The following is a 21,847-nucleotide window of genomic DNA, read 5'->3' on the forward strand; positions in this document are numbered from 1 at the left end:
TCACAAAGCTAGCAGTTTGTGACACTCATCTAAAGGGCAGTCGGATGGAGGGATAATGCCTCCACTTCAAATCTTTTATCTACCTTTTGTTCCACGGTGCATGGATTCTAATGAGCCAATTTGCAAAGTGTTATTGTGACCGTGACTTGGTCAACGTGATACAACCAAAGACACCGTCTCCACCGTTCAACGTCCTTCTATCGCGGCCTAGAAATGACCTCCTCTCCTCTGCACTCTGGAGTCGACTCTTTATCTAAACTGATAAAGCTAGTCAACATGCTGTTTCCCCTCAGGCTCAGAAACAACTCCCTCACTCTGGCCACTCAACCCCTATATGCTCTTATGTAGAGGACTCAGTGTAAAGTCACATCGGTAAATACGAATACAGTTGTTCAATTAGGAGCCGTTTAGCCACGGAAAAAGGACAGGAAACCTTCCCGCTTAGCCATGATTGGCTGAGATAACGGGATGGGCTGGACATGCCGAATTGGGATTGGTCTGCCATGTAGCACCTTCTGTTTATAACATGATCTGCTCAGTAGGAGTAGATAATCCTTTCTTCTACAGGTTTGTGTTTTTGGTAAACGTTAGCCATGGAGAAGTGTCAAAGTGTTGCTGTCAACAACAACGATGCCCCTGAATTTAGCTCTAATCGACAAAGATCAGTGAGGAAAAAGTGATGGACTACTTTCTGCACATAGATCCGTGTGAACTGGAGTGACGTGACAACAACGTTGTAGCTTGTTACAATCCAAACGGAAAAGACAGGAAGTGAAGCGTTGGATCCATGAGTACGGGTTGGAGTGGCTATTAAACATTTATAAATGTGATCAGAACATCGTTTTCATTGCAAGTTTAAAGGCATAACCGTTAGCTAGCTCGCGAACGCTAGCTTGCTGGCTCACCAACTAAGGTTGTGTGTAACTAATATTACTCCACCGTTTACACCTTGTGTATCATGTTGCATGTGACAAATAAACGTTGATTTTATTTGATATAGTGTGTGTTTACCAGAGACGTTAATGTGAAAAACAACAAGGACAAGACAAAGTGCATTTTTCCCTAGAGTTTTTACTTATTGTACGTTTCTACTTTCACCACTTTTCGTCTTGAAATCTTTGGTTGTTTACTACACGACCTTGCTCACTCTGTTTAGCACATGGCCTCACATGTGAATCCTTAATGAGATGGGTGTGGCTAAGGCTTAAGAGGGTGTGAACGATGCTGAATGGTTGGAGACAAAGCAGGGCTCTCCAGTAGATGTAGCAAAAACATTCAAGGGCCATTTTCTCAAAAGTGACGTTACAAGTTTATCAACTTTCAAAGCAGAATGACTTTCCCATTGGTCCTCAAACACAGTGTAGGATCTACCATTTTGCAGCTTTGAATCTCTAATTTTGCTACATAAGACCGAATAGAGTTGGTCAGTCACATTTACAACATTGTTCCATTACAATGACAAAGGCTGGTGCATGGGCTTGACTAGTCAGATTGGCTGGATTTGATCTACCATAGTGCTGAATCTCCACTAGGTTCCACGGTGCTGAAGCTCCACTACGGTCCACGGTGCTGAAGCTCCACTACGGTCCACTGTGCTGAATCGCCACTACGGTCCATGATGCTGAATCGCCACTACGGTCCACTGTGCTGAATCTCCACTACTAGGCCGATTTGATTGTATGTTTGTTTAGCGGAGAACCTGACACTCTCCCTGTGATAAAGTCACCAGAATAAGCTGTTTATCATAACATCTGCCATTACCAGGTGTCCAAAAGTATGTGGACACCTGCTCGTCGAACATCTCATTCCAAAATCATGGGCATTAATATGGAGTTGGTCCTACCCTTTTGCTGCTATAAAAGCCTCCACTCTTCAGCCACAAGAGCATTAGTGAGGTCGGGCACTAATGTTGGGCGATTAGACCTGGCTCGCAGTCGGTGTTCGATGAGATTGAGACCAGGGCTCTGTGCAGGCCAGTCAAGTACTTCCACACCGATCTCGATAAACCATTTCTTTATGGACCTCACTTTGTGCACTGAGGCATTGTCATAATGAAACAGGGAAGGGCCTTCCCCAAACTGTTGCCACAAAGTTTGAAGCACAGAATCGTCTAGGATGTCATTGTCTGCTGTAGCATTAAGATTTCCCTTCACGGCCTCCCAAGTGGCGCAGCGGTCTAAGGCACTGCAACACAGTGCTAGAGGCATCACTACAGACCCAGGTCCGATCCTAGGTTGTGAAGCAGCCGGCCCCAACTGGGAGACCCATAAGGTGGTGCAAAATTGGCCCAGTGTCGTCCGGGTTAGGGGAGGGTTTGGCCGGCCGGGATGTCCTTGTCCCATCGTGGTCTAGCGACTCCTTGTGACGGGCCGGGCGCAGGCACGTTGACTTCGGTCGCCAGCTGTACAGTCTTTTCTCCGACACATTGGTGCGAGTGGCTTCCAGATTAAGCGAGCAGTGTGTCAAGAAGCAGTGCGGCTTGGCAGGGTCGTGTTTCGGAGGACGTACGGCTCTCGACCTTCACCTCTCCAGTAAGGCCATTTAAAAAAAAACTAGGCAAGTCAGTTAAGAACAAATTCGTATTTACCATGACGGCTTAACAGTGGGTTAACTGCCTTGTTCAGGGGCAGAACGTCAGATTTGAACCTTTCGGTTACTGGCCCAACGCTCTAACCACTAGGCTGCCATTCTACTGCCGGTGTTTGTCTATGGAGATTGCATGGCTGTGTGAGCAATTATATACATCTGTCAACAACACATCTGGCTGAAATAACCAAATCCACTATTTTCTACATTGCAGAAAATAGTGAAGACATCAAAACTATAAAATAACACATACGGAATCATGTAGTAACCAAAAAAAGTGTTAAACAAATCAAAATATATTTTAGATTCTTCAAATAGTCACCCTTTGCCTTGATGACAGCTTTGCACACTCTTGGCATTCTCTCAACCAGCTTCATGAGGTAGTCACCTGGAATGCATTTCAATTAACAGGTGTGCCTTCTTAAAAGTTCATTTGTGGAATTTCTTTCCTTCTTAATGCGTTTGAGCCAATCAGTTGTGTTGTGACAAGGTAGGGGTGGTACACAGAAGATAGTCCTATTTGGTAAAAGACCAAGTCCATATTATGGCAACAAAAGCTCAAATAAGCAAAGAGAAACAACAGTCCAACATTACATTAAGACATGAAGGTCAGTCAATACGGAACATTTCAAGAACTTTGAAAGTTTCTTCAAGTGCAGTCGCAAAAATCATCAAGCACTATGATGAAACTGGTTCTCATGAGGACCGCCACTGGAAAGGAAGACCCAGAGTTACCTCTGCTGCAGAGGATAAGTTCATTAGAGCTAACTGGCTCTCATGAGGACCGCCACAGGAAAGGAAGAACCAGAGTTACCTCTGCTGCAGAGGATAAGTTCATTAGTTAACTGGTTCTCATGAGGACCGCCACAGGAAAGGAAGAACCAGAGTTACCTCTGCTGCAGAGGATAAGTTCATTAGAGCTACCAGCCTCAGAAATTGCAGCCCAAATAAATGCTTCACAGAGTTGAGGTAACAGACACATCTCAACATCAACTGTTCAGAGGAGACCGTGTGAATCAGGCCTTCATGGTCGAATTGCTGCAAAGAAACCACTACTAAAGGACACCAATAAGAAGAAGAAACTTGCTTGGGTCAAGAAACACAAGCAATGGTGAATGGATGATCTCCACATATGTGGTTCCCACCGTGAAGCATGGAGGAGGAGATGTGATGGTGTGTGGGTGCTTTGCTGGTGACACTGTCTGTGATTTATTTAGAATTCAAGGCACACTTAAGCAGCATGGCTACCACAGCATTCTGCAGCGATACGCATCTGGTTTGGGCTTAGTGGGACTATCATTTGTTTTCCAACAGGACAATAACCAAACACACCTCCAGGCTGTGTAAGGGCTATTTGACCAAGAAGGAGAGTGATGGAGTGCTGCGTCAGATGACCTGTCCTCCACATTCCAGGTGAAGCTGGTTGAGAGAATGCTATTTGAAGATTTTGTCTAACACTTTTTTGGTTACTACATGATTCCATATGTGTGATTTTATAGTGTTGATGTCTTCACTATTATTCTACAATGTAGAACATAGTAAAAATAAAGAAAAACCCTGGAATTAGTAGGTGCTCTAAAACTAGTATCGATATATTCCTGCTACCAGTCACACTTCAACTAACTAACTAACTAACTAACTGTCAGTCAGTCAGTCAGTCAGTCAGTCAGTCAGTCAGTCAGTCAGTCAGTCAGTCAGTCAGTCAGTCTGTCTGTCTGTCTGTCTGTCTGTCTGTCTGTCTGTCTGTCTGTCTGTCTGTCTGTCTGTCTGTCTGTCTGTCTGTCTGTCTGTCTGTCTGTCAGTCTGTCAGTCTGTCTGTCTGTCTGTCAGTCTGTCTGTCTGTCTGTCTGTCTGTCTGTCTGTCTGTCTGTCTGTCTGTCTGTCAGTCAGTCTGTCTGTCAGTCTGTCTGTCAGTCTGTCAGTCTGTCTGTCTGTCAGTCTGTCAGTCAGTTGTATTAACCCACCTCAACCAGTCCAGTACCTCTAAGGTACTGGCACAGACCTGTATGTATAGAATCTTAATTTGAGTCAGTTTGCTACAGCAGGAAAATAATCCTGCATCAAGAGGAAATGTGAATTATTATGGGGATTATAACATTATTATGGTGGATTATAACATTATTATGGTGGATTATAACATTATTATGGTGGATTATAACATTATTATGGTGGATTATAACATTATTATGGTGGATTATAACATTATTATGGGGATTATAACATTATTATGGGGATTATAACAGACATTTTTGTAGGGGTTGATACATTTTACATTAGGGCAATTTAAGTCAAAGTGGAAATGACAAACTTTAGAAGTATTTTTAAAACTAAAGTACACTACAAGTTTGCATTTCCTGTGATCAAATTAAGATCCTACATCTGTACGTGCATTCTCGTGTTTCTTTAACTTATCGTAGTTCATGGGTGGTTTTTATTCGTACTTTAATATTTTCAATTATATATATTATAATCACTGCACTGTTGGGAAAGAGCTTCAAGGTAGGAATTTCACTCCACTGCATGATGCATTATGGGAGACATTCAGAAAACTGCATTTGTCCTTGTGGCGACTAACAAAATGTCCCCAGCTGGTCAAATGTCCGTTGGTTTACTATTCTAGTGGGGACTTCTCCCCACAAGTATAGTTACACACGTCCACACACACACACACACACAGTTCCTGTCTTCCTCCAGCATGGATATTATAATTGTGATGCATTATGGGAGACATTCAGAAATAAAAATGATAGGACATTTCTGTCACTCGGCCAAGCTGGCACAGGACCAATAGAAACACAGCAATACTGTGGGTGTGTGTGTGTGTTAATATTCACGCCAAAAACATTTAGATGATATCAACAACGGATAATATCAGAGCAGAAATGAGAAGTCTGGACATGTTTTTGGACCTACTGTAATACCGTTGGTTAAGTTTGTCCAGGATCGATCTAAGGCTGCAACAATAAGACTACATTACCCATAATCCCGTGCTCTGAACCCATTCCCCTACTACTAGCCTACACTTCCCAGCTAGCTTCGAACTCCTTCACCCCAGTCTTTTCTCCGCACACAGCAGAAATAACAGGGGGAGGAGCCTACTGTACAAAGAGAGTAAAGCACACATCCACATCCATATGAAAACAAACTTCAGCAGATCTTACCCTGCTATTCTCTAATATAAACAGAACTATAGCTAAGGCTTTCTAAACATTGACTTAAGTTGCCCCACTGCGTAAGGCGAGAGAGGGGGGGGGGGGGGGGGGGGGGCAGAGAGTAAATAAGTTGTAGTGTCTGAGAACCAACACAAGGGGGCAGCACACTAGATGTCCCTGTAACAGATCGGCTCGGAGCCCAACATTCACCCCCCAGCGCCGCTTTACACACGTAGTGGAGCAGGGATGAGTTGTGACAGATGCCCCAGGCTCTACCCCAAGAGGCACCCTATTCCCTACATAGTGCTATGGGACTTGGTCAAATGTAGTGCACTATATAGGAAATTATAAACTGGGTGGTTGGAGCCCTGAATGCTGATTGGCTGACAGCCGTGATATAATCAGACCTTAAACCACGGGTACGACAAAAACAGTTATTTTTACAGCTCTATTTACATTGGTAACCAGTTTATAATAGCAATAAGGCACCTCAGGGGTTTGTGGTATATGGCCAATATACCACGGCCAAGGGTTGTGTCCAGGCACTCTGTGTTGCGCATAAGAACAGCCCTTAGTCATGCCTTATTGCTTAATTATGGTGCCATTTGGGATGCAGAATAGTCACTAGACTGGCCCATAGAGAAAGGAGAGGGATCAGATGCCTGGAAAGAGGCGCTGGTGTTTCCACAGTCAAAAACCGGCCTCTTGCAATAGTACACACACACACAACAACACGGCCACTTGGCTGCGTCCTCTGTGGGCCATATCAAGTTGCTCTGTCCAGGACCCAGTCTTTTGGCTGTGTTTTCACACAGCAGCGCTGGCAGAGACAGGATATGGCAGGGAGAGAGGACCCTAATGAGGTCAGGGATGATGTCATGATCGCGCTCTCTACTCCCTCCGTCCTTAGTGTATAGAATGTAATTTGGGACACAACTCATATCTAACATTAACGCTATTAATACACGTAAATCATTGAGAACAAACAGTATTTTAAACAACAATGAGAATCCTTTGAGGTTCCATGTCATCTGTTTTTATTTTATTTAACTAGGCAAGTCAGTCAAGAACAAATTCTTATTTATGATGATGGCCTACCCAGGGAATAATGTTAAACATAGAGAGTCTGGGAACATCAAAAGGTGGGGGGAAAGGAACCACATTTCGGTAATAGAACTAGTTGAAAATATGCGGTACTTAAAGAATATGATGTCAGATCAGTTGGTGCCTGAAACATTATTACTGATGACAGGACGACATCAACTGTATCTGGGAAAGTCTACACATTCTAGTTATCAGATTCACAATGGAATTGTTGTGCAATTTAAATGTTTAAATATGAAACTATTTGTGAAAAGATGAAATGTAAATTTTAGCTTCCACATGAGAGAATTGGGTTTTCATAAGGTTAAAGCTCTGCTGACTCAGTGGCGCTGAATTTCGACTATACCAGCCAGAATATAGCATGAACTTAAAGTATGGCAACTTGGTATGAACTTTGAACTCTTATTCACCAAAGAAGTGATACCTCCTAGCCGTTGAGTTAGAGCAGCAACTGTAGACGTTGGCTAGAAGAGGACGGACAGAGTTAAATGTCCTACCACACGATGGCGGTACTACCAAGTATCCATCCTACCACCAGATATTCTTCAGAGGCCCAGTGATCCATGCTGGACCACCCGGCCTCCCATCTACCGAAGCGCAACTCAGAGTAAATATTTATTGCATTCTCCTTTTTCAAATGGATGTTAATTTAGAATGCATAAGATTTACGATAGCATAGCTTCTCCCTTTGTTCCTCAGTCTTCCCGCTCTTTCACTCAAACCCAACCCCCCTCTCTTTGTGTAACCAGCTGTCATATCTGTTCCGTCCACCAGGGATGTTTTCCTTTATGACGTAATTTGTAATCAATGTATGATCCATTCTGTGAAAATGTAATTATGTGTGATTATTTAGGTATTTAGTAAATAAATAATTAAACCAAATTTTGTATTGCTGATTCAACATGTTAGCCGGGGTTCGTGAAGATAAACAAGATGACGATTAAATATTGACTGCTATTGAAGTAAAATATTACTAGGTCTTTAAGAGTTTATTCGGAAGATAACAGCTCTATAAAACATTATTTTGTGGTTTCCCGACTTTCTAGTTAATTATTCACCTGATTAGCTTAATCAGGTAATATTAATTACAGAGAAATTATTTCATAGAATAACACGTCATATCACTTAATCCGGCAAAGCCAAAGACATGACACGTCTACCAGGGAAAATGGTATCTACCGTCTACCAGGGAAAATGGTATCTACCGTCGACGTCTACCAGGGGAAATGGGAATTAGTATCTACCGCCTATAGGGAAGATGTGGAGACGTTCATATTGAAACAAATGTTATTTTTTCCCCCCTAACTTGTTTGTTAAGATTAGTACAGATTCTCTCAGAGACCCTCCTGCCCACACTCTGCTTGCTTCCTCCTGCATGTATTGCAGCCTGCCTCAGCCTCACCACTGAGACCTCAGTCTCACCACTAAGTGCCACATCACTGTCTGTCTCAGCAGCTTACTTTCTGCAAAGCAAAAGTTATTATGAGAACTTTAGTGGCCTATTTTCTTTGCTCTTGTTGAGGTACGCTCTGTTTAACGTTAGCTTTACACTTCATCTAGCCAGCACCCTTCAACATTACAGCAAACGATGTCTCTTCCGGCGGCTAGCCATCTGACATATTATCTATAAACAACTAATTTCTCTTAATGTTGCAAACAGTTGTGCACTCATTCCATTTTGCTTTGTTTTTGGGGGATGTCTGTAAACATGGCAGAAGTTGAGGGATGGTTTTAAAAATGGCCTTTCGTCCAGCATCTCTCAAACACACAGAGCAGCGTCTAGTTAACTAGTTGAGCCACCTCCGAGATGGGGCAGTTCGTTTCGCGTCAGGCTATGCCCTCGGCATGTGCCAGGAGAGGGTGGAGTTAGCTGTTTGAGAGAGTGGTGAATGTGCTGCTAAAAAGGCAAAATCAAGGGAGGCGAACATAACGAACAAACCACTGGTTTGATCAATGCTAGCAAGCTAGCTAGCCAGTAACTAGTAGTACTAGCTAGGCATTAGGGTACTAGCTAGCTCACTGCAGCACAATGTGTCGTCTTCTTTCCTCCACAACGCTTTACCTCACAGTAACACGATTTGGCTACAAAATAAACATTGTAGGACGGTTCTAACGATGGCTCTGGGAAACGAGGCACATGGCTCGGTTTGCCAAAAGCATCTTAAGGCTAAAGTTTATCATTAGAAACATAGGATCCGACGGCTTCTAACAATGAACCAAGAGGATTTTGGTAACCGGGCCCTGGTCTTTAAGAATATATATATCTCTGTATACCTTGTTATTGATGTGTAGCTTATAGGCTCATAGACCACGGGTCATGACCACTGTATAGACCACGGGTCATGACTACTGTATAGACCACGGGTCATGACCACTGTATAGACCACGGGTCATGACCACTGTATAGACCACGGGTCATGACCACTGTATAGACCACGGGTCATGACCACTGTATAGACCACGGGTCATGACCACTGTATAGACCACGGGTCATGACCACTGTATAGACCACGGGTCATGACCACTGTATAGACCACGGGTCATGACCACTGTATAGACCACGGGTCATGACCACTGTATAGACCACGGGTCATGACCACTGTATAGACCACGGGTCATGACCACTGTATAGACCACGGGTCATGACCACTGTATAGACCACGGGTCATGACCACTGTATAGACCACGGGTCATGACCACTGTATAGACCACGGGTCATGACCACTGTATAGACCACGGGTCATGACCACTGTATAGACCACGGGTCATGACCACTGTATAGACCACGGGTCATGACCACTGTATAGACCACGGGTCATGACCACTGTATAGACCACGGGTCATGACTACTGTATAGACCACGGGTCATGACCACTGTATAGACCACGGGTCATGACCACTGTATAGACCACGGGTCATGACCACTGTATAGACCACGGGTCATGACTACTGTATAGACCACGGGTCATGACCACTGTATAGACCACGGGTCATGACCACTGTATAGACCACGGGTCATGACCACTGTATAGACCACGGGTCATGACCACTGTATAGACCACGGGTCATGACTACTGTATAGACCACGGGTCATGACTACTGTATAGACCACGGGTCATGACTACTGTATAGACCACGGGTCATGACTACTGTATAGACCACGGGTCATGACCACTGTATAGACCACGGGTCATGACCACTGTATAGACCACGGGTCATGACCACTGTATAGACCACGGGTCATGACCACTGTATAGACCACGGGTCATGACCACTGTATAGACCACGGGTCATGACTACTGTATAGACCACGGGTCATGACTACTGTATAGACCACGGGTCATGACCACTGTATAGACCACGGGTCATGACTACTGTATAGACCACGGGTCATGACTACTGTATAGACCACGGGTCATGACCACTGTATAGACCACGGGTCATGACCACTGTATAGACCACGGGTCATGACTACTGTATAGACCACGGGTCATGACCACTGTATAGACCACAGGTCATGACTACTGTATAGACCACGGGTCATGACTACTGTATAGACCACGGGTCATGACCACTGTATAGACCACGGGTCATGACTACTGTATAGACCACGGGTCATGACCACTGTATAGACCACGGGTCATGACCACTGTATAGACCACAGGTCATGACCACTGTATAGACCACGGGTCATGACCACTGTATAGACCACGGGTCATGACCACTGTATAGATTGGGCTGGGCTGTCCTAGTATAGATCATTGGTCATGACTACTGTATAGATTGAGCTGGGCTGCCCTAGTATAGATCATTGGTCATGATTACTGTATAGATTGGGCTGGGCTGTCCTAGTATAGATAATTAGTCATGACTACTGTATAGACCACGGGTCATGACCACTGTATAGACCACGGGTCATGACCACTGTATAGATTAGGCTGGGCTGTCCTAGTATAGATCATTGGTCATGACTACTGTATAGATTGGGCTGGGCTGTCCTAGTATAGATCATTGGTCATGACTACTGTATAGATTGTTCTGAGCTGCCCTAGTATAGACCACGGGTCATGACTACTGTATAGATTGGGCTGGGCTGCCCTAGTATAGACCACGGGTCATGAGGGACACGTCAGTGGACCGCGGCTGACTGCCCATGTTGTCATGTGATCGGTGGCATGTTATAGAGCCCATCCACCATGATGTAGGCTACAGGTCAGTCATTCAGGTTGAACAAGTTGTGGAAGTGACTGTCTCACTGACCTAGAACACTTGACTCTCTCATTCTAGAACACCGACTCTCTAGAACACCGACTCGCTCATTCTAGAACACCGACTCTCTCATTCTAGAACACTGTCATGACGCTGACCTGGGGGTAGGTTTATGACAGTCAAAAATACCTCTTCCCCCCTTTTTCTTCTCTCTACCCTACTGATGTGACTATTGAAAATCCCTTGGTAAACATAGAGATTCTGGGAACATCAGAAGGTGAGGGGGAAATGAACTATATTCTGGTAATCCGACCAACTGAACATATGCGGTGGTACTTAACTTTAATGGCTGCGGGGGCAGTATTGAGTAGCTTGGATGAAAAGGTGCCCATTGTAAACGGCCAGCTCCTCAGTCTCAGTTGCTAATATATGCATATTATTATTAGTATTGGATAGAAAACACTCTAAAGTTTCCAAAACTGTCAAAATATTGTCTGTGAGTATAACAGAACTGATATTCCAGGCGAAACCCTGAGGAAAATCAAAACAGGAAGGGGCTTCTATTTTGAAAACTCATGTTCCATAGCCTCTCTTTGCTGGATTTAAAGGGATATGAACCAGATTCCTTTTCCTATCGCTTCATCAAGGTGTCAACAGTCTTCAGACATAGTTTCATGCTTTTATTTTCAAAAATGAGCCAGAACGATAACTTCGCATCAAGTGGTCACATGAGTTCTACTTGCGCAACAGAATTTGGACAGCCATTGTTTTCCCCTCTCCTACTGTGAAAGACATTTGCGGTTGATATATTATCCATTATATATTTTAAAAACAACCTGAGGATTGATTATAAAAAACATTTGACATGTTTCTGTGGACATTATGGAAACTATTTGGAATTTTCGTTTGCGTTGTCGTGACCGCTCTTTCCTGTTGATTTCTGAACATAACGCGACAAATAAACAGAGGTATTTTGGATATAGAAATCATCTTTATGGAACAAACGGAACATTTGTTGTGTAACTGGGAGTCCCGTGAGTGAAAACATCCGAAGATCATCAAAGGTAAACGTTTAATTTGATTGCTTTTCAGATTGTCGTGACCAAGCTTTCTGATGCTAAGTGAACTTAATGTTTTGTCGTGTGATCGATAAACTTAAACAAACACTTGGATTGCTTTCGCTGAAAAGCATTATTTCAAAATCTGACACGACAGGTGGATTAACAAAAGGCTAAGCTGTGTTTTCCTATATTGCACTTGTGATTTCATGAATATAAATATTTGTAGTAATATTTATTGAATATAGCGCTATGCTATTCAGCGGTTGTTGATGACACTTATCCCGATATCGGGATTGCAGTCATAACAAGTTAATGAATATGATGTCAGTTCGGTTGTCAACTGAGACATTCTCATCAATGATAGGATAATAAACGTAAACATAAACGGTACAGTGGAAAGTCAACACATTATAGTTATCAGATTCACATGGAATTGTTGTGCAATTTAAATGTTTGAATATAAAATTATTGGTGAGGAAATTACAATTTTAGCTTCCAAATGAGAGATTTGGGTTTTCATAAGGTTAGGTCTCTGCTCAAATCAGTAACCCACCCCTGTGAAGAGACATGGGCTGTAGACTGTGAAACACCCTTCTCCCTCCACTATATAAGCCTTGAACGACAATGTAACCTCCTGTTCAGCGAACGTGAGGATGACGGTCCATACGTTAAAAAGGACTAACATGTCAACTACAGAACTAAGCCAACCTCAGCGTGAGCTTTGGTAGTGAATGGTTTGAACTTTGAACTTTTATTCACTAAAGAATTCAGACATCCTAGCCGTTGAGTTAGCAACAGCAGCTGTAAACGTGGGCTAGGAGAGGACAGACAGAGTATCCCCTCTACCAACCAATGATGACACTACAACGTATCCCGTTCACCACCGGAGACACTCTTCAAAGGACAAAGGACTCGGTTGGGCAACACGGCCTTCCATCTACCACCAACCTATTGAAGCGCAGCTCATAGTAAATATTTATTGCATTTTCCTTTTCCAAATGGGCGGTAATTTAGAATGCATAAGATACTGTATTTACGATAGCACAGCTTCTTCCTTTGTTACTCAGTCTTCCCACTCTTTCACTCAAACCCAGCCCCTTTTCTTTGTGTAACCAGCTGTCATATCTGTTCCGTCCACCAGGGATGTTTTCTTTATGACATAATTTGTAATCAATGTATGATTCATTCTGTGTATATGTAATCCTGTGTGATTAGTTAGGTATTTAGTAAATAAATAATTAAACCCAATTTTGTATTGCTGATTCAACTTGTTAGCCAGGGTTCGTGAAGATAACCAAGAATTTACAACTTTCAGATGAGACTGAATTAAGGTGATGATTAATATTGACTGCTATTGATGTAAAATATTACTAGGTCTTTAAGAGTTTATTCGGAAGATAACAGCTCTATAAATATTATTTAGTTGTGCCCCGACTCTCTAGTTAATTTCATTTACATGATTAGCTCAATCAGGTAATATTAATTACAGAGAAAGGATTTTATAGAATAGCATGTCATATCACTTAATCCGGCAAAGCCAAAGACACGACAACACCGACTCTCTCATTCTAGAACACTGACTCTCTCATCCTAGAACACCGACTCTCTCATTCTAGAACACCGACTCTCTCATTCTAGAACACCGTCTCTCTCATTCTAGAACACCGACTCTCATTCTAGAACACCGACTCTCTCATTCTAGAACACCGACTCTCTCATTCTAGAACACCGACTCTCTCATTCTAGAACACCGACTCTCTCATTCTAGAACACCGACTCTCTCATTCTAGAACACCGACTCTCTCATTCTAGAACACAGACTCTCTCATTCTAGAACACCGACTCTCTCATTCTAGAACACCGACTCTCTCATTCTAGAACACCGACTCTCTCATTCTAGAACACCGACTCTCATCCTAGAACACCGACTCTCTCATCCTAGAACACCGACTCTCTCATCCTAGAACACCGACTCTCTCATCCTAGAACACCGACTCTCTCATCCTAGAACACCGACTCTCTCATCCTAGAACACCGACTCTCTCATCCTAGAACACCGACTCTCTCATCCTAGAACACCGACTCTCTCATCCTAGAACACCGACTCTCTCATCCTAGAACACCGACTCTCTCATTCTAGATTCTCTGAATTTGACACTACTTATACTTTTGACAATGAGGACCTTTATCAAGTTCCCCAGTACTAGTCAGTTTAACTTGTGGATATAATTTTTTATGTCTCTGTGTGCAGTTTGGAGGGAGTTTCTAACTAGCTCTAACACAATGACTGGAAGTATTCCTCTATTAAATACCATTCATTCAACATCAACTATCATTCCAAAAAACAAAAAAAAACAATCTAATGAAAATATAACTAATCGTTAATAATCATTCCGTCAACTTGTACCCAAACCATGGTGCTACTCATCCTTTACAATTATGAGTCATAAATGAGAGAAATCTCATGCCACCCACCTGCTCAGAGCGATCATATCCTGTATCCTGTTTCTCAGTCTTCACATGGAGGGGGTGTTTCATCTCAGTCTTCACCTCTCCTCCTCCCTCCATCCTAGCCTGCCTCTCCTTCATGCCCCCCTCCTCTTCATCCAGCAGGTACCTCAGCAGTGCGTTGTCCTTCTTCTTAGGACTCAGGGGCTCCTGTTTGGAGAGGAGGTTCCCATCTGTACCCCCTCCTGTACCCACCTGGGTGTTGACGTTACTCCCCTGCTCTCCCAGCTCCTTGCCAGTGGCCTCAGCGGTGAGCTTGGCCAGGTCGACAGGAGAGGTGCTGTTCTGGAGCAGCCTGTGGAGTATTTTGTGTTTCTCCTTTAGGGATGTGGCGTGGCCCCCTGGGGCCCCTGGACCATGAGGGCCCCCCAGCCCTGACGCGGGGTCCTTGGGGTCTCCTCCTCCGTTGGGAGACGGGGGGGTGTCGAGGGGTTCGGACTTGGTGGTGAGGAGCTGGAGTAGTTTGGTGTGGCCCTTGTTGTCGTGGAGGACACGGCTCTGCGCGTTGGGGCCGTCGTTTGAGCCGTCCCTCTCCTCTTTGACGTCACCGTGGTTACCGCTGCTACCGTTCCCGTCAGTCTGTCTGTCCATCTGTCTCTGGTCGTACTGTCCACCCTGCTCTCCGTGAGGATCCACGTTAGTGCCACCGCCAAGCTTCGACATCATGTGAGGGTTGACCCCTGCCCCCATCGTGACTCCGGCTGGCGACCCCATCATCTTCCTGTCCGGTGACCCCAGGGTGTGTGCGTGCGAATGACCCCCAGCGCCATGAATGTGTGGGTGAACGCAACCGCCGTGTCCAACCCCGTGACACTCACTCAGGGCCTGCAGGGCCGACAGAGAACTACTGGTGTAGCTGTTAGCAAGACTGTTAGCCTGACTGTTAGCATGACTGTTAGCCGCAGGACCGCTACCTCCTACTGCAACCCCTGTTCCAGACCCACACATCCCCACAGGGGAGGGAGAGTGCAGGCATGGGGCCACGCGAGGGCTCCCTGCCATCCCCGGACTCGCCCGGTGCCTAGGGGACAGCATCGAGTTCTGTTGCCCCAGATGGGGGCCTCCAGCTGGGGTAGGGCTGCCTCGAGACGGGCTGCTCATCCTCCAGCTGGCCCCTTGCTGGTGGGGATGGTTGGGGGGGTTCATGCCCATGCCGCCCTGCATCCCTCCAGGGTAGCCCATGGGCTGGGGAGGGCAACCGTAGCGGTAGCCCTGCATGTGTCCAGACCCGGACCCCATGGGTCCGAGCCCTGGTTCTCTGGACCCTGGACCTCCATGAGGAAGGGAGAAGGGCGTGCTGTTGGAGCTGATCGTGGTGTCCTGTCCCAGGGGCACCAGGCCAGATATTGTCCCCGGGGTTGGAGGTGTCATTGAGGGGTTGGGGACCATTGGTTTGGGGCCGGGGCCCATCACTGTCCCCTGCTGGCCCTGTCCACCGGGCCCCATGTCCTGACCCGGCCCCAAACCACACACTGACTGCTCTCTGGGGAGAACACACGGGATACAAGAGGTGGAGGTTACACACACACAGAGCAGTAACACACACACACAGAGCAGTAACACACACACACAGAGCAGTAACACACGAGCAGTAACACACACACACACACACACACAGAGCAGTAACACACACACACACAGAGCAGTAACACACACACACACACACAGAGCAGTAACACACACACACACACACAGAGCAGTAACACACACACACACACACAGAGCAGTAACACAGAGCAGTAACACACACACACACACACACACACAGAGCAGTAACACAGAGCAGCAACACACACACACACAGAGCAGCAACACACACACACACACACACAGAGCAGCAACACACACACACACAGAGCAGTAACACACACACACACAGAGCAGCAACACACACACACACAGAGCAGTAACACAGAGCAGCAACACACACACACACAGAGCAGCAACACACACACACACAGAGCAGTAACACAGAGCAGTAACACACACACACACACAGAGCAGTAACACAGAGCAGCAACACACACACACAAAGAACATTACATTCACTGGCAACAGTTCTGGTAGATATTACTTCTGTCAGCATTCCAAATCCACGCTCACTCAAAACTTGAGACATCTGTGGCATTGTGTAGTGTGACAAAACTGCACATTTTAGAATGGTATTTTATTGCACCCAGCGCAAGGTGCACCTGTGTAATGAACATGCTGTTGAATCAGATTGTTGATATGCCACACCTGTCATGTGGATGGATTATCTTGGCAAAGAAGAAATGCTCACTAACAGGGATGTAAACAAATTTCGGGTCAGAGCTGGGGTCAGGGGTTATGGAACGTTCCTCTGTAGGAGGTGTAGAGACATGTAGAGCTGGGGTTCAGGGGTTAGGGGTCAGGGGTTAGGGTTCGTACCTCTGTAGCAGGTGTAGAGACATGTAGAGCTGGGGTTCAGGGGTTAGGGGTCAGGGGTTAGGGAACGTACCTCTGTAGCAGGTGTAGAGACATGTAGAGCTGGGGTTCAGGGGTTAGGGGTCAGGGGTTAGGGAACGTACCTCTGTAGCAGGTGTAGAGACATGTAGAGCTGGGGTTCAGGGGTTAGGGGTCAGGGGTTAGGGAACGTACCTCTGTAGCAGGTGTAGAGACATGTAGAGCTGAGGTTCGTTGGTGGCAGGGGAGCGGACCAGCTTGCTCTTGGTGTGAGCCGACACGATGGTCCCGTCTGACAGAGAGAACCTGTAGATGGGGCTGAATGCCTGGCCGTGACGCAACACTGCAGAGAGACACACAGCGACGAGGGAGAGTTAAAGAGGCAAGCCGGAATTCAAACAACAGAGCAGGCACCCCGGCACAGCTGAGGGATCGGGGCTGGAGAAACGTAACTACTTTGGATGCATCCATGAAATCAACATGATGTGTTGAAATTCTCTAAGATGATATAGGTCTTGTCAGGTAGTCTAAGATGATATAGATCTCGTCTGGCAGTCTAAGATGATACAGGCCTCGTCTGGTAGTCTAAGATGATATAGGCCTCGTCTGGTGGTCTAAGATGATATAAGCCTCGTCTGGTAGTCTAAGATGATATAGGTCTTGTCTAAGATGATATAGGCCTCGTCAGGTAGTCTAAGATGATATAAGCCTCGTCAGGTAGTCTAAGATGATATAGGTCTTGTCAGGTAAGTCTAAGAAGATATAGGCCTCGTCTGGTAGTCTAAGAAGATATAGGCCTCGTCTGGTAGTCTAAGATGATATAGGCCTCGTCTGGTAGTCTAAGATGATATAAGCCTCGTCTGGTAGTCTAAGATGATATAGGTCTTGTCTAAGATGATATAGGCCTCGTCTGGTAGTCTAAGATGATACAGGCCTCGTCTGGTAGTCTAAGATGATATAGGCCTCGTCTGGTAGTCTAAGATGATATAGGCCTCGTCTGGTAGTCTAAGATGATATAGGCCTCGTCTGGTAGTCTAAGAAGATATAGGCCTCGTCTGGTAGTCTAAGATGATATAGGCCTCGTCTGGTAGTCTAAGATGATATAGGCCTCGTCTGGTAGTCTAAGATGATATAAGCCTCGTCTGGTAGTCTAAGATGATACAGGCCTCGTCTGGTAGTCTAAGATGATACAGGCCTCGTCTGGTAGTCTAAGATGATATAAGCCTCGTCTGGTCGTCTAAGATGATACAGGCCTCGTCTGGTAGTCTAAGATGATACAGGCCTCGTCTGGTAGTCTCACCCTCTTGTTGGTGTCTCTTGGCGAAGGACATCTCTCCGTCGTTCTGTAGGTGAAACCTCTGGATGCTTCTCCTCACCAGGTCTTCCCAGCCAGGCTTCATAGAGGCTCTCAGAAGACTGGTGTCTAGTGACGTGATCTTACCTAGGGACACAGCAGAGAGAGAGAGAGAGAGAGAGAGAGACAGGCTACTGATCACAAATGTGTGTGTGTGTGTATATACTGTCCACACATCAGTGGCTGGTAGGAGCCAGACAGACAGACAGGTTGGTGATCCTACAGTGACTTCATACTTTACCTCACAGCCAGTTGAAAGAGGAGCACAGTGTGTGTGTGTGTGTGTGTGTGTGTGTGTGTGTGTGTGTGTGTGTGTGTGTGTGTGTGTGTGTGTGTGTGTGTGTGTGTGTGTGTGTGTGTGGGCATCTATCCTGTACTATATAGTCGGTGTCAACAGCTCGATATAGAGTTTGAGGTTCTTTATGTTCAGAAGCGTGTGTGTTAACAGGAACAGTAGCTGGTGCCTGGGCACTGCCCAGGCTGAGAGAGGGGTGGCAAACAGCTGGAAGACAGGTCTCTACAATGGTTCTCTCTTGACAGTGACAACCTGAGAAACTCTGTCATTGGCTACCTCCCTACCTAGTCATTAAATACGGTTCTGCAATTGGTTCCAGTCCGTCTGATCATTTATAGATAGTTCTTAATCAATCAGAAAACAGTCTGGTGGACTGCCTTGGTCATAATTCTGTGGCTGTGTGATTGGTTAATGTCAGACAGCTGGTATGATCGTAGTGCTGTGATTGGTTACCTTGCAGGTCCTGGCGGGTGGTGAAGCTCTCGTGCGTGGGGAGAACGGGCCGCTCCTTCATGGGCATCCTGCGAGCCACACATATCAGACATGACTGGAAGTCTAGAGGGGGAGAGAGACAGGGGGGTAGAGACAGGAGGGAGAGAGACAGGAAGGGGGAGAGAGAGATAGAGAGGAGGGGAGAGAGAGACAGAAGGGGAGAGGGAGAGGAGAGAGAGACAGAAGGGGAGAGAGAGGAGAGAGAGAGAGAGAGGAGGGGAGAGAGAGAGAGGAGGGGAGAGAGAGAGGAGGGGAGAGAGAGAAGAGGGGAGAGAGATAGAGAGGAGGGGAGAGAGATAGAGAGGAGGGGAGAGAGAGAGGAGGGGAGAGAGAGAGGGAGAGAGAGATGGGAGAGAGAGAGAGAGAGAGAGAGAGAGAGAGAGAGAGAGAGAGAGAGAGAGAGAGAGAGAGAGAGAGAGAGAGAGAGAGAGAGAGAGAGGAGATTTCAGCCCCAGAAACTAGAATATGCATACAATTGTCAGAGTAGGATAGAAAACACTCTAAAGTTTCCAAAACTGTAAAAATATTGTCTGTGAGTATAACAGAACTGATATTGCAGGCGAAAGCCTGAGGAAAATCCAATCAGGAAGTGCCTCTTATTTTGAAACCTCTCTGTTCCTATGCATGCCTATCTTCCATTTAAAGGGATATCAACCAGATTCCTTTTCCTATGGCTTCCCTAAGGTGTCAACAGTCTTTAGACATAGTTTCAGGCTTTTATTTTGAAAAATGAGCGTGAAAGATCACATTGCGTAAGTGGATAGGTGGGGGCTCTCAGAGTGAGTTTTGCACTACAGAGTAAAGTGGCCATTGTTCCTCCTGGTCCTATTGAAAAAGCTACACACCCGGTTGATATATTATCGAATATATATTTTAAAAACAACCTGAGGATTGATTATAAAAAACATTTGACATGTTTCTGTGGACATTATGAGCGTGACCGCTCTTTCCTGTGGATTTCTGAACATAACGCGCCAAACAAACGTCGGTATTTTGGGTATAAAAATAATCTTTATGGAACAAAAGGAACATTTGTGTGTAACTGGGAGTCTCGTGAGTGAAAACATCCGAAGATCATCAAAGGTAAACGATTAATTTGATTGTCTTTCTGATTTTCGGGACCTAGCTACTTAATGCTTAGTGTACATAATGCTATGTTAGGCTATCGATAAATGTACACAAACGCTTGGATTGCTTTCGCTGTAAAGCATAATTTCAAAATCTGAGACAACAGGTGGATTAACAAAAGGCTAAACTGTGTTTTGCAATATTGCACTTGTGATTTCATGAATATGAATATTTTTTCGTAATATTATTTTGACTGTGGTTGCTATGCTATTCAGCGGTTGCTGATGACAATTATCCCGCTACGGGGATGTGCGTCAACAAGTTAAAGAGAGCAGTGGTTTATCCATACATCTCTGTTTCGGATAGATAGCTCTTCGTGTTGTTGTTTGTTTAGTGTTTTCCAATTTTCCCAGAAGTGGTTAGATTCTATGGATTCTTCAAATACATTGAACTGATTTCTGTTGTGCAGGTTCCTCTTTTTCCGTAGTGTATTTCTGTATTGTTTTAGTGATTCGCCATAGTGAAGGCGAAGACTTTTCTGAGGCTCTATGTTTTTCGTTGGATAGGTTTCTCAATTATTTCTTAGGCTTTTGTATTTTTCAACAAAACATTTGTCATTGTATTTTCTTAGGTTGTCCGGTTTACATTTTTAGATTTGAACCTGAAAGGTCAAATTATACTGTTTAGGCTTCCTACTGCCCAGTTTACACCTTTACAATTACAGTGAAACGTTTTGTCCAGGAAGATGTCTAAAAGGGATTGAATTTGTTGTTGCCTAACTGTTTTTTGGTCGGTTTCCACAATACTTTCCTTCAAGCATCTCCTCATATTATACAGTTTCTTTGGCTTTGATGCCTCATGATTGCGTATTTTTCTGTTCAAGTAGACTGTGATTTTGCTGTGGTCTGATAGAGGTGTTAGTGGGCTGACTGAACGCTGAGAGAATCTGGGTTGAGGTCAGTGATAAAGTACTACTGCCAAAGGATGTGCTGTACATTGACTATGTACAGACCAAGGATGTAACAGAGCTGTAGGGGTACCTACCATAGGAGTGTCCTCGAAGCCTACCATTGACTATGTACAGACCCAGGATGTAACAGAGCTGTAGGTGTACCTACCATAGGAGTGTCATAGAAGCCTACCACTGACTATGTACAGACCCAGGATGTAACAGAGCTGTAGGGGTACCTACCATAGGAGTCCCCTCGAAGCCTACCATTGACTATGTACAGACCCAGGATGTAACAGAGCTGTAGGTGTACCTACCATAGGAGTGTCCTCGAAGCCTACCATTGACTATGTACAGACCCAGGATGTAACAGAGCTGTAGGTGTACCTACCATAGGAGTGTCCTCGAAGCCTACCATTGACTATGTACAGACCCAGGATGTAACAGAGCTGTAGGTGTACCTACCATAGGAGTGTCCTCGAAGCCTACCATTGACTATGTACAGACCCAGGATGTAACAGAGCTGTAGGTGTACCTACCATAGGAGTTTCCTCGAAGCCTACCATTGACTATGTACAGACCCAGGATGTAAAAGAGCTGTAGGTGTACCTACCATAGGAGTGTCCTCGAAGCCTACCATTGACT

The 21,847-nt window shown here is 45.2% G+C and overlaps 1 protein-coding gene across 1 annotated transcript in view; it reads right to left on the reverse strand.

Moving 5' to 3' along the window:
- The window catches only part of LOC109885725 (nuclear receptor coactivator 2), a 223,519-nt gene that overhangs the window by 63,178 nt on the left and 138,494 nt on the right, over positions 1-21,847 (reverse strand). Inside the window, 4 exon segments of the mRNA XM_031835033.1 lie at positions 14,588-16,103; positions 17,240-17,387; positions 18,345-18,485; positions 19,147-19,248. Coding sequence (XP_031690893.1) covers positions 14,588-16,103; positions 17,240-17,387; positions 18,345-18,485; positions 19,147-19,248 — 1,907 coding nt within the window.

This window comes from Oncorhynchus kisutch, linkage group LG11, assembly GCF_002021735.2.
Source record: "Oncorhynchus kisutch isolate 150728-3 linkage group LG11, Okis_V2, whole genome shotgun sequence".
Classification (NCBI taxonomy): domain Eukaryota; kingdom Metazoa; phylum Chordata; class Actinopteri; order Salmoniformes; family Salmonidae; genus Oncorhynchus; species Oncorhynchus kisutch.